This window comes from Hippichthys cyanospilos, chromosome 2, assembly GCF_059441005.1.
Source record: "Hippichthys cyanospilos isolate Australia breed blue-spotted pipefish chromosome 2, RoL_Hcya_1.0, whole genome shotgun sequence".
NCBI classification, from domain to species: domain Eukaryota; kingdom Metazoa; phylum Chordata; class Actinopteri; order Syngnathiformes; family Syngnathidae; genus Hippichthys; species Hippichthys cyanospilos.
The window spans coordinates 17433008-17446479 of record NC_142370.1 but is presented as its reverse complement, the minus strand read 5'-3'; the positions used below and the strand labels follow the sequence as shown (position 1 = coordinate 17446479).

Sequence of the window (13472 nt, the reverse complement as noted above, 5' to 3'; positions counted from 1 at the left end):
TTTGCATAGTTGAATCTCACTGTCAGTGTCAATAATGAAGCAAGCCATCTAATGCAAGCAAAATGTGGTGGCCCTCGCCGTAGAATCTAAATATTTTCTATGCAAGTACAGTATTTATGTAAACACTGCATTTTAATAGCGTTCAAGTGAAGGTGTTGTTCGACAGCGATCATCTTGTCTTTAGGATAGAGAGCAAAAATGTCAGCAAGGCAACTTTCTGCCTTGCAGCGATTACACTCATATGTTTGCACTTTTCTAACATTTGGAAAGTACACGCAAAACACGTAATAGATGTATAACGGATTGAAGATTTTAACTTTTGTGGAACCAGATTTGTGCCAAAAAAGGATTGAATAGAACTTTTGGTTTCAAAGGAAAAACTTCTGAAATCAAACAAAGCTTTTGGTTTCAAAAGAAACACTTCTGGAATCAAGTCAAACGACTGGTTTCATTGCAAAAAAATTGATGAATCAAACAAAACTTTTCACAACTTGTGACCATTAAAACTTAAATGATTTGTGAACACAATTCAGTTGTTGATTGCAAGTGGTACCAAGAGCCTATAAAACTAGCTTAAAAAAATGTCCAGTTATATTCCAGTTATAATAGATATAAACATTTTAATTTGGAATTCATTGTTTATTTTTTAATAGGTTTCAAAATCGTTTTTTTTTTTTCAAAGGAAAAACTTCTTTCAAATCAACTGTGGTGTTTGCTTTTGCCAGAATAAATCCCTTACTGTTACTGAATCTTCGGGAAATTACCATACATAATCGCGTTCTGTTTCTGAAACATGACGTGATTGTAATTTACATAATGTGAATCGAGTTTACAGAAACGAGATCGAATCCGGACAGCCATCCACACGAGAGATTTATGCAGAGACGTGAAGGTGTCAGCCATACGGAAAAAAAAAAAACATTTTGGTTCGTAGTCACAAAGAAAATATTCAAAAAATGTTTTCAAACCTACACAATTTAGTCAAACAAGAAAAATGTCATTAAACAATTTAGACTCGTGATCACAAGCAGTAACTATTACATATATGAATGGTTAAACATGTTTTGACAGCGACCTTACTCCATATTTTGATACCAGAAGGTTTTTCTGTTGAAATTGTTATTTATGTATTTTTTTAAGTTTCAGAAGCATTTCATTTTGAAACAAACGTGTTCTTTGAACGTGTTTTTGTTTTTTTATTACAAAGATTTTTTTGGGAAACCAAAAGATTTGGTTGTTTTCGGATATTTTAGGGCAAAATAATAACAAGAATCGTTTGATTCCGGAAGTGTTTAATTTGAAACAAGAAGTTTTTTTCAACTAAAAGTTGTGACGAGGCTTGCTTGACTCGTTAGTACGCATGCGCAGTTTAGGCTCGCTCTCTCCGCGAGCTTCTTCGCCATGGCGCCCATTGTAAGTAAAATCTGGTGTCAACAAGAAGCTCCAACTGTCGCTTGCCTTGTGTAAAACTGAACAACGACGATCAGGCCCATACTTTTGCTTCTCATCGACGTTCACCGTCCAATACAGAGGCTTCGGTTGTGGCCCGTTCAATAGTTCATAGTAGATAATTATTTTGCGGCCTATAGCTAACGTTAGCTTCCGCTCGCCAAGCTCACCACGTTTTGGATTCGACCATGCTACTTTTCCTTTTAAACATGACACTGGGCAAATGATCTTTTATGAACAGCTTCAATGATTGTCGGTGGCATTTTGCGATTCTTTAAGCACTGAATCCGTCTTTACATGAGCCCGAATGTTGTAGTCCGGACGTTTAGTTTACGATCGGCCACCACTCGGAATACACTTTCGTCGCTTGTCCTAACATTATGTACCGTATCACTTTGGACGATTAGATTTTATTAACCGTTAAAGCAACTAGGCTTAACTAAAGTAAATGATCGTGTTTACATTGAGCATACATCGAAATGGAATACGAATTTACTTAAATGTTGAAAAAGCAGCTGGAAATAAATGATGAATGTGAATACTGTGTATTGCAGTCCAACACGAATAGCTTTTGGGGCAGATTGTTTTGTTTTGTTTTGTTTTGTTTTTAAAACCCCCAAACTGCTATCGTGGCTAACTGAAACGTGTAGGAGAAGGTCAAAAAGTCATAAAAGACATATTTGAATACCAAAAAGAATTTTGCGGGCCTCAACATAGTTTGGGACCCGTGCATTCTGGGTTAGAACATTTTTGTAACAGTGGCGGTGTGTTGTCATTGAAGCAGAAGAAGCAGAACACTGGCAAAGGTGGTAAGAAGAAGAAGCAAGTCCTCAGGTTCACACTGGACTGCACTCATCCTGTTGAAGATGGTATTATGGACGCCGCCAACTTTGTAAGTCTCTTTTTAATTTGGAGACCAATTAGAGCACAGGATGTAAATATACGTTGTTTTGCACATTTACATGTTATGTAATAATTGATAGAGCTGGGTTGCTGAAGCCTTGTGAAACTTTTGAGGTATTTGCCATATTGATTTGGAAAAAGCCTTGTCTTGAAGCCTTATTCAATTGCCACACTGGGGACATCTGGTGGTTAGAGTCATAGCAGCTATAATTCTCAAACGCAGGGGTTTCAATTGTACTGCAATGCAAGCATTATTTTTTTTTCTGTTTTCATTTAGCACACAGTGCTCTTGTATTCGTCATGACAGCGTGACATGAGCTTTTTGACATCTTTTGTCATGTATCTCATTTGGGTGCCAACCAATAGCTAAAATGAGACACTACAGCGCCATTTTATTCTCACTCTTTAAAAGAAATGTACGAACGCCTGTTTTGATGAAGGTATTTTCCTTCCTCTGTTATTTGTTTCATGCTATGCTATGTTATTGTGGCCGGCAGGATAAAATTAATTTTATCCTTTTATGTGTTCTATACAAATTGTCTATTTTATCAACACATATAGACATTTCCATTTCATGCAATTTGACCCGTGTAGCATTATGTTACAAAATATGCAAATTCTTTAGATTTTTTTGTGATATACCATTAAAGAATCAATGGGAAAGAAAACACTAGGGAGCTGAAGTTTCCAGCAGATGATTAAAACATGTAACATTTCAAAATGCAATGATTCTGAGATTTCTATGTGATTGGAGAGGGACATGTGAGATTTTGTGTACAAAAATAATCATTGTCCAATATATTGGACCATTAAAAAAAAACAATTGCAGTTATAATATGATTTATTACATTGATATTCCTGCGACATTGCGTTGAGCGGTGGTTAACCTATGTCAGCAAACAGAAAATTCTTTGACTTGTTTCACCTCAAGACAATAGGGGGCGTTGGAGACCACTTAATGGATCAGATTAGAGAACCTTTTGTAAAGAAAGCATGAATAAAGTTTTCTAGGTGGCAGAATGACAGTCTCACGTGAAGCCTCATATGTTGTCACCGCGCGATCACAGATTTTGAGCGAGGCTTTTGAAGCGCTGTTTCGAGTAGTCTGTCTGTCCCGGCTGACACGGGCTCCGGAATATCACGCCCCATCTCTAATAATTGGTTAACGTCGGAAGGCATATAATACATTTTAAAAATGTGCATACATATTGGAAACGACCATTTTATTTCCTGAATAATGTCACTAATGACCTTCTAAATTTGTCAGTTTATGAAATGATAAACTTTTCAACTTCTTCATTGACGTCTAAGTGTCAGTGGCCCTCCAGCACCCAAGTGTCACTCTCCCCTTTTCCTGCACGCAACAATGTGCTTAAATGCCTTTGCAGGAGCAGTTCCTCCAGGAGCGCATCAAAGTCAACGGCAAAGCTGGCAACCTCGGCGGAGGTGTCGTGTCCATCGAGAGGAGCAAGAGTAAGATTACCATCTCGTCAGAGGTGCCCTTCTCCAAAAGGTAAACTTGGACTCGCCATCTCATCAATCCGTTCCGTTACCATGACGGGGTTGTACCCAAATATCGTTGGGGTTCTTGGTCACGTTGAATGAAATATTTGCTTCCTTTTAAGTTGTCTTGAGTTTAGGTCGGCACAGCTCCAAAACTTTAACTAACATAAGGATAGATCTTATTTTGAAACTAACATAAGGATAGATCTTATTTTGAAACTAACATAAGGATAGATCTTATTTTGAAACTAAAAGACAATTCACAAATCCGTTTTTGAAGTTAACCTAGGTCATTATTCATGTGTTTACAAGCATTTGCTTTGACACATATAGGATATGTGACCCATGTTTGTGATGTCTTTCTTTAGATATCTTAAGTATCTGACCAAGAAGTATCTGAAAAAGAACAATCTGCGTGACTGGTTGCGCGTGGTGGCCAACACAAAAGAGAGCTATGAGCTGCGCTACTTCCAGATCAACCAGGATGAAGAGGAGGAGGAAGATGAAGATTAACATCAAGCTGATTTTGTACAATAAAAAATGTTTTCGGTCATGCGCGGTATTTTCATTGCGATTCATAGTGCGAGGAGGGGCACTGCCAAGCGTAAAGCTCGACTGGGACGGGCTGCAGACGACTGCGGTTGTGCCTTAAGATGTTCAAAATGATCTCGTTTTAACAAAACACTATATGGAGGCACGGTGGATCAATGGTTATCGTCCCGCCCGCAAGTTTTAAAAACTACTGTTGTAATTCTGCACTATACACGGGAAACAAACCGAGTCATTTAAACTTTTTTTTTTAATTGGAATGAAAATGTAACCAATACAATGCACACCATTAAAGATCAGTAAAAAGTGGCAGAAAAACACCTTTTGCTGGTTGAAAAAGAAAAAGTCCCAACCTTCCCCAGCTCAAATACAGTGCAGCATTGGCCCCAAATGATATCATTCAAGACAATTGTACCAACGTCCATCTATTGTAAAGAATAACTAAAGGAATGTAACATAGCTGAGAACATCATGGAAACATAAAACGTCCATAACGGGGCCATGGAAAACGTAGGCACTCGTATGGAGCATCCATCCCTGCAGAGGTGAGGGGTCGTGCTGAAGCACCGACAAAATTTCATTTCTCAAATACTGCAACACGTTAAGACAAATGAAATGAATGAGTGTAACAAAAGGGGGAAAGGGAAGCACATCGAGGAAAGGAAGAGGCAGAAGTGCTTGACGTAAACTCGGTCTCGCTCAACAAGCGCCGCGGTCCGGATAGTTCGTTGCGACCCGAGCGCAAACCCCCGCCCGCAGGTCTCCCTGACCAACTCGAGCCTCTTCCGCTAACGCCGGTCAGATCGTTCGGGGGTTGTACTCGGGCAGCTTCTGCAGTCGCTCCCGCTCGGCCGCCGCGTCCTGCCTGGCGATGACCATGGAGTGAGCGTAACCCATCGTCACCTGCGGAAGCAGAGCACAGCAAAAGCTCCGGCCGGCTTTCTTTTACGTGGCGCGTTCCGGGGCACAGGCATGCAGGATTCGAGCGTACGCCTCTAACGAAGCCCGGGGTCCGACGCCGCGCCGTCGGGTTCATCGTCCGCGCGCGCCGAACCTTTGAACGATACTCGAGGGGAGGGGGGCGGCCCACCATACATACGACGCCAGTCATTCAGTGCACCTGTTCAACATAAATGCCATCCAGGGTCTTGACTTCTTGGGCGGTGGTGGAGGATTTCGGTTTGTTGTCGCCGTAGCCCTACGCCAACGAGACGCGATCGACTCGTTTTAGGCCAAACGGTGGGCCGCGAGCGCGAGTCGTCTTGAGGAGGGCCGTGTGAAACGCATTCTTACCAGCTCTCCAAAAGTGGGCGAAGGGCCCCAGCTGATGGTGCTCTCGTTGGCGGCGATGATGATGCTGCTCTTCCTATTTCCCACGCACGCACGCACGCACGCAGACGACCAAACGCACACAGTCAAGTCTTTTCTCCCGAGTCGGTCAGAGAGTTGATGCTAAAGCGCCGATTGCCAGGAACGTACCCACAGGCCAGGCTGCGGATCTCCCAGCCGCACAGATCCTGGACAGCTTTGGGGTACATCGTCGACTCTCTGGAAGTGTTGGTCACACCCCAGAAGAAGAGACTTCCTGTAAGCGCGACATAAGCGTGGGTGGGATGTCCTTAATTTTGTCCGGACTGTCGATGGCGTGACTGCTGACATTGAAAACATTTTTCTATTTGCAGCACTCCCCATTTGATTGTATAATATAGGCACTCTATTCGATTGTACAAATTGCATTGCGGCATGCAATCCATTCTGGTCAGCAAAACTTCATTTTTTAACCTTATTGGTGGGAAAAGGGTACAGGAGCAGACTGTAAATCGTGAAAGTACACATACTGAAATTCCCCAAATTTAGGATGCACCTTCAATCTTAGGGGGAAATTCAGTTTTTTTCTATGTTACTATGTACAGGACGTGCCAACAGTTTGACGACAATGTAAAAACTGCAAAAACAGAATAAATCTCATCTTTATAAATTATTTATATTTTCTTACGTTTGTATCCATAAATTAGATATTTGTCCTGGATTAAGTGTTTCAGATTTTACGCATTGTGAGAGGTAAGTGAACGCAACGCATGAGTAACGGTGAATGAACTCAAAGCAGTCCTTTTTCCTTTTCCTCGAGAAGTGGCTCCTGTTAATCTTGCCATATAATACCCAAAGTTGCGCACAATCACACGCAATCTGTGTTCCAAGTTTATGATAGTGCGTATATGCCCGAATACCGCAACTGATAAACAAGTCAAATGGAATACCTTCACAGAGGGTCAATACCTCAAAACTTTTAATTGGCACAGCCAACCGAGGTCAGCCCTCTCGCTCGTCCAGTTATGGTAATATTTGGAAGTCAGAATACGGCCGAAATAAAAATGCACATCTGTGGGTCAGAACTCGGCTTTTGACTGCCATTTTTTGGAAAACAAAAAGTGTCTTATATTTGGGGTGCTACAGTCATTATTGACACCCATAGAATGCAAATATTTATTTTGAATTCACCAATTAACCAATCCAAGACTCAATATTGATTTTAGTCTAGCGCCACTCGATTTGAAGAGCGAAGCGCGCAACTGAGTCTTACCGCTCTCGCTGATGGCAAAGGAGCACTGGTAGCCCGTATGGACGTGACTGGCTCCCCGACCGGGGAAATCAAAGAGTTTGACCAGCCGAGGAACCAGTTCGTCCTTCTGCTCGGTGTGTCCCAGACGGCCGTAACCTCCAAAACCCCAGCTGAATACTCGCTTCTGAGAGTCCAACACCAGCTGTGCACACACAGCGCGTGCTTCAAAACTTCAAAAGGGGTTGGGGGGGGGAGGCATACCGATCAATCCGTTGCGGCTTCTCACCGTGTGGTTGGCCCCGCAGGCCACATCTCGGACCACCACGTTGGGCACGGGCAGCACCTGCCCGTCTTTGGACTTTTCAATGAAAATGGCGACACGGCGAGGAATGAGCTCGCAGTCAAACTCGATGCGCTGAGCACGAGCTATGAACTTGCCGTCGCTGTTGTGGCCTGCGACGACACCGAACAGCTGCCTCAACGACACAAATCTGGGAGTCAAAACTCCACTGGTGTGCTTCCGTCTTACCGAGCTGTCCGTACTCAGGGCAGCCAAAGGAGTAGAGGTTCCCTTTGCAGTCCACCACCATGCTGAACTCCGCCCCACATGCCACCTTCACCAAGGGCTGGCCATTGTAGGAAATCTGGGCACCCAAAACACACCACCACGCAATTGGCTCTCCCGCTGGGACTGTTATCTTATTGTGGCTTGAAGTTGACACTTACCGTTGCGGGGCTGAGGACGGCGTCCGTCTGACTGCCTTGGCCAAGCTGACCCAGCTTGTTTTCACCAAAAGAGTGCACGATGCCGTCCTCTAAACAAAGCGGCCGCAAAGAAAAGGTACATAAGGCGCAGCTCGGGTCGTGAAGAAAAAAAAGGGGCCTAATTCACGCATACCTGTGAGGGCCAAGGTGTGATTGCGCCCGCAGGCCGCAGCAACAACCACGACATCTGCCAAGCCCTCGATCAACTTGGGAGCATCCAGGCGTTTGGTGTCTCCGTGGCCCAGCTGACCTTTGTCATTGCGACCTGCCCGATAACGCATTTACCGAGACGTGACACTTCTTTCGACGTTTAAAAATGCAAGAAAATGAAAGCGGATTGCGGACTTACCCCAGCTCCACAGTTTGCCCTCGGCAGTGATGAGAAGGCTGTGAGCCGCGCACGGGCCGGAAATCACGCAGCTAACCAGGACGTCATTCAGACAGCCGTAGCGGTGCGGACTCCACAAATTTTGGCCCAGGTTGCGGAAAGCCGCTGAAATGGGGAAAAAAAAAAAGCAACTGATTTCATCTTTCAGGGATTTCCCATAGAAAGTGAGCACAACTGATGAGGTCAAACAACTTTTGCTTTGTGATCGGACCACGCACTGGAATTATCCAGTGGCAGGGTTACTTTGCAGGATTCACTGTATAGAGGCTGTGAATGGTCTCTGGCGTTTTTGCTTCAGTCATGCCAACACATGCATAGATATATTCCATACAGAAGTTCTCAAACCTTATGGATTCAGGAGCCTCTTAAAAAGTAGGCATTTTCCAGGAACACGTTCATATTCCTAGCACATTTTTTTTCCCTTTCTGACCTGTTTAATGTGAAACAACTTAAGCTCAAATGCAATTAAATTCAAATTCATTATGAATAATCCTTAAAGGGTGTGCAATGCTTTTGCCCACGAGCCTGCAAACAGAAAAGAGCTCGTGAATTTTTTGCAAAGAGCTTGTTAAAATTTTAAAGAGACAGACACGTGAAAAAAGTGTGAACTATTGATGCACTTGGAGATATGTCAGACTTATCTTACCGGAAGCTTTTAACTGGCCAAAACAATAGATTAAATTTGCAAGTATGTTGAGTTTTAATGGCATATTGCACCTTCAAATCGCAAAGATGCTTTACTTCATAACCCACCTAAAGGAACGGAAGCATTAATTTGCTTGAACTGTACTTCACCAGACGGATATTACACACGACTCTTTTTACTCCAATTATCTCAGCGGAAAATATTGTCTTCATAAAATGGCCTAAAAGAACAGAAAAAAAAACAAAAAACGTATTAACAAAAGTTTGAATAATATCCTCCGTAAGAGCCAGCCTGTTGATGTCCTTGGTTGCATTCTCAACTTCGTCTCAGCAAAACAGCAAAGTTAGTTGTGTTCCATTCAAACATATGAGGTATCATCCGAAATACCACAATGTAACTTAGGATAGCGCAAATGAGTCAAAAGGTACAAATCACAAAATAATACGCTTGGTCTACAGAAGACTTAAAAGAAAATAAAGCCAAAAGCCATCATTTTCCATCCTCGCAACTCCACATATGTAGAGCAGGTGCAGCGTAGAAATCCTCCCAACATTCTTTGTCTAAACAACTGCTACAAATAAGCCACCCCCACCCCCTTCCATCACAAATCCCTTTGCAACAAAGCACATTTATCAGCGTGTGCCTGTAAATGCATCAAGAACACCTCTTTGGGGGGGAGGGGTGTCCACTGTACGCATACATGAATAGACAATAAAGTCGCAATCATGTAATAGGCACTTACAAGCTTAGCACAAGCTGTACAGTATGTTCTATGTTCACGAAAAATGTGTGTGCATATATATATATATATATATATATATATATATATATACACACACACACATATATATATATATATATATATATATATATACACACACACACACACACACACACACACACACATATTATCAGTGCTCATTTTACATCCCAGATTGTTGGATCCTGACAGAAATGTCTGGAGACCCAAAAATTGCACAGCTAAAAGGAAGTAGTAAATCCAAGGTTCAAACTGCACTTACAAGACGTGAGCAAAAACCAACAACAGATATTAATAGTTGTCACAGTAAATCGATGTACAGTATATGGCTGGCAACTTGATGATAGGGAAAAAATGTTTTTCCCCCTGACTGTAGACCTTTTGAGAACCACTGCATCATCCCGCGCAGGAGTGTCCAAACTCGATTAAGCTTGCGGGCCGTATGGAGGAAAATGTATTCTCAAGTGGGTCAGACCAATAAAATCATGGTATCAATTCATACAATGTAACTTTAGAGCAGCTTATTATGTTTAATATTATCCAAAATAAAGCAAGTACAGCATCAAAAATTAATTATATCAAATAAACATTACCATTAATCATAAAACATTTTTCATTTTTTAATTATTATTCAGCTCATTTTTGTGCTTCCCGAAATTATCTCTCAGGCTGATTTAAATCCATTTGCGGGCCAGAACCGGCCCACGGGCCATTTGTTTAGCACCTCTGATTGAGCCGCTACATTGTCAACTAACACAAGCTCAATGCTGATCTCCTACTGATTACCCCACGCTCACAGCTATACAGCTATCAGCTACACATTAGAAATTTGAATTACTAAACTAAGTGGTATGCGGCATGTGCGCTCTAAGTGAATTTGTTTTTATTGGTGAAATTTTTACCTGAGCAGCATATGCCCTAGCTACCGGAGTAGCATACGCCCCAGTGACATGGGTCTGGCGACACGACTGGTTGTAAAGGAAGTCAGACAATGCTTGAAAATAAAAGGTGAGCTATCAAGTAATGTATGAAACGAAGGGACCATTTTATTTTGAAGTTACTCCCGGAAGCATGGTCGTGACAACAATCTAGTTGTTGTGTGCTGATCATCATCTTACGCCGTGAGGTTCATGGTCTGAGCAGCATTTATTCAATAAAGCTGTGTTCTTTTTTTTCTCGATTAACGTTCTTTTTCCCGTGAGATCAAAAGTTTTGTTGAATAAAAGAGTAGATGGATGCGAGATACGCACGTTGATTTGAAAGTATGTGTCCCCCATCAAATATTATGCGTCTGTGTGACATATTCTACCTTGTTGTTTGGGGACTTCTTTTCGTCCAATCAAATCCCAGTTAGTTGCACCAAATATGATGAGTTGGCCTTTAACCTTTGGGCATTCAAGTTTCTGTTGAAAGGAAATGCAAATGGAGGTCAAACTGCCAAACAAATTGCTATTTTTGGTTTTAGCAACAGACTCACAATTTTCTCTTTCACATCATCCGCCACAGTGATGGGTTGCAGAGTGGACTTTATTGAAGGCTTCCCAGGCTTCTTGTTATTCTCCTGCTCGTAGTCAAACTCGTCGTCACTGCTAAAGTCTCTCTCTTTCCTTTTGCCACCGGCTCGCTTCTTCTTCAAGGATCCGTTTCCAGAGACATCTGTCACCTTCTTGCGTGGCATTTTCAGTCAAAGAAGCTGTGAATAAAGAGCAACAATTTCTACACCATTTCTGTAATTCAGAATTCTGCAACATTTCACTAATTCAGAGGGCCTCAGTTAACGACAGTCTGCATGCATTGCATTTCACGATTAGAAATGACAAGATCAGTTATCGACACACAAGCTTTCAACATATGACATGTTCATATTAAACTGCACCTCCAGAGATCCCAAATTGAGGTCTTGGTGGGTAAAGGGAGCGATATTGCCAAGTTTTAGAAATAGCTTGTGTTCCAATTTTTGTATCTCATTCCGTATTTGCAAAAAACGACTTAAAAAATAAGAGCAAAAAGAAAGTAAAATGCTACTAAAATGCTTCAATTTGAAGGCTGATTTACCTGCATGTCGCCCACAAAAATCACTGGCTTGATCAACAGGTTTTGTCGCTTGCGATCAGCTAACGGTAAGTTTTTTTGACAACACAGAAGCCCTTATTAAAATGCATTCCAGACATTGCTCTACTACTTTGCTGTTCAAAGCTGAATGCTCTTCGCTTTAACGCGGTGCCAGTCAGACTTGTGTCAAGTTAAATGAAAAATGGGAAAAAACACAACAAAAACCGTGCATGTTTAGGCCCTCAAAAATGCAATTCATTCGGGAGAATAATAATAATAATAATAATAATAATAATAATAATAATAATAATCCGGAGAAAAACAAGAGGGCTCTCGCCCGCGGTAGCTGCTCGGGCCCTAAAAAAACAAAACAAAAAAAAAACACACACACTCAAGGCTGATTAAGACGATCAAGAAGCCCAGTGTCAGGAAGAGGGATCGGAATGAACTTCAAAATAAAAGATTACAGAGGCTATTTGTATGACATACTGCTAGTTAGAACTATGTTTATTTTGGAGCATTGACTGGTCTTCTCAATATGTGGCTGACGTTTTGGGTGTTTCACCACAATGAAGCGGCTGCTTCCCATGTAATTATTGCACTTCTGGTTAAAAAACGAACAAAACAAAATAACAGCTCTCCTTATTCTAGTCTGCTCGGCAAAGGTGTCTATCCAGCCTGTTTTATTTTACTCTCGGTACGTTTTCACAAAGTTGTATGAGACCCATACAATGAAGCCACTTTTCTTTGATGAACTTACGTTCTGAAATATTTGGCAAACATAATTAGTGCCTGTCTATGTTTTTCCTCTCATTATCGGGGCACCCATATATTATGCTTTGCATTACGCATTTATAGCATAACGTCTATAGCGTTCGTAGACCGAGGACAACCGTATTGTATTGTACTGTACCGTATAATATTAATCATAAACATATGCCACAGAAGTTATGTAAGACCCTAAACACAAACTCAAACCAAGGCCGAAAGTGTTCATACGTTTTGTGTAATTGGCAACAAAGCGGTACAGAAATGATGATGATGAAAAGTTTTCTTGACACTCTCCGGACATGTCAAAAAGAAAAACAAACATACATTTCATTGTGTATACTAACTTATCCCAACTCCGGTTAGAAGCTATCAAACGAATAACAGCAGTTTTTTTTTTTTTTAACCATTTCAACATTTTGGCAGACATGCGCAAAAAAGTGTCAAGAGGAGTTGCAACTGACTTTTACTTTGTAGATGTCTCTTTCCTAGACTACTTCGCGGGATTTATAGAGCTGGCGGGATGAACAAGGACAATAAAGTAGTTTCTGTAATCCGTACTATAAAAGCACACGGACACAAAATGAAACAAAGCAGCGCGTGTGTGCGTAGCCGCTAGCTTCACGTAGCTAAGCACCGACGCTCTTTGTTCGCTTGGAGATTGGCTAGCAAGCTAAACCAGACGCCAATTCGTCAACTTTTATCTGGGGACTCCGCATAAGGCTAAAGTTCATGCCTTTTACAAACTAAACTTCTCTCCGTCCTTTCGCTGAATTGCACGCGAACATTTTGGCATAATGAAGCTAACGTTACCTCCGCGTTAAGCTAACGCATACTTAATAAAGACATGTACGTAAAACAATACCGCGACAAGGGGGAAGACAAACTTTACAAACATTTTCAAAACGTTACAGTTTGTCGGGGATGAGGAAATGAATACATCGGATCTCTCGGAAAACATTTTCGTCATATTTACCGTGGAAAATAAATCATGTACAAGCGATTTCCTGATTCAGCAGCTCTCCGTCCGTGTCCGCTTTGATTGATGTGAACAAAAGAAGCTAGAGTCTGCTTCCGCATCACGTGGTCGCTTGCCCATACTCGCCATCATATATGACACTCTACTGTA

General features: G+C 41.7%; 2 protein-coding genes across 3 annotated transcripts; one reads left to right on the top strand and one right to left on the bottom strand.

Moving 5' to 3' along the window:
• Positions 1–1317: 1317 nt before the first annotated feature.
• LOC148427633 (large ribosomal subunit protein eL22) lies at positions 1318–4408 on the top strand. Of its 2 annotated transcripts, none has more exons than XM_088407471.1 (4): positions 1318–1413; positions 2231–2341; positions 3741–3865; positions 4224–4408. In XM_088407471.1, the coding sequence occupies exons 1-4, from the start codon at positions 1402–1404 to the stop codon at positions 4366–4368; spliced, it is 393 nt and encodes a 130-aa protein (XP_088263597.1). In that variant the 5' UTR covers positions 1318–1401; the 3' UTR covers positions 4369–4408. The 2 variants fall into 2 exon arrangements, with proteins under 2 accessions (XP_088263597.1, XP_088263599.1); XM_088407473.1 differs by having other exon boundaries at positions 1360–1413; positions 2234–2341.
• A 228-nt stretch (positions 4409–4636) lies between these two features.
• Positions 4637–13463, bottom strand: rcc2 (regulator of chromosome condensation 2). The gene is made up of 13 exons (XM_088407470.1): positions 13320–13463; positions 11001–11216; positions 10833–10926; positions 8079–8222; positions 7863–7994; positions 7691–7779; positions 7494–7608; positions 7251–7417; positions 6986–7166; positions 5884–5989; positions 5698–5770; positions 5525–5602; positions 4637–5307 (listed from the first exon to the last, which is right to left on the bottom strand). Exons 2-13 carry the CDS (start codon positions 11199–11201, stop codon positions 5203–5205), a joined length of 1485 nt encoding a protein of 494 aa, XP_088263596.1. The 5' UTR covers positions 11202–11216; positions 13320–13463; the 3' UTR covers positions 4637–5202.
• Between the last annotated feature and the right edge of the window lie 9 nt (positions 13464–13472).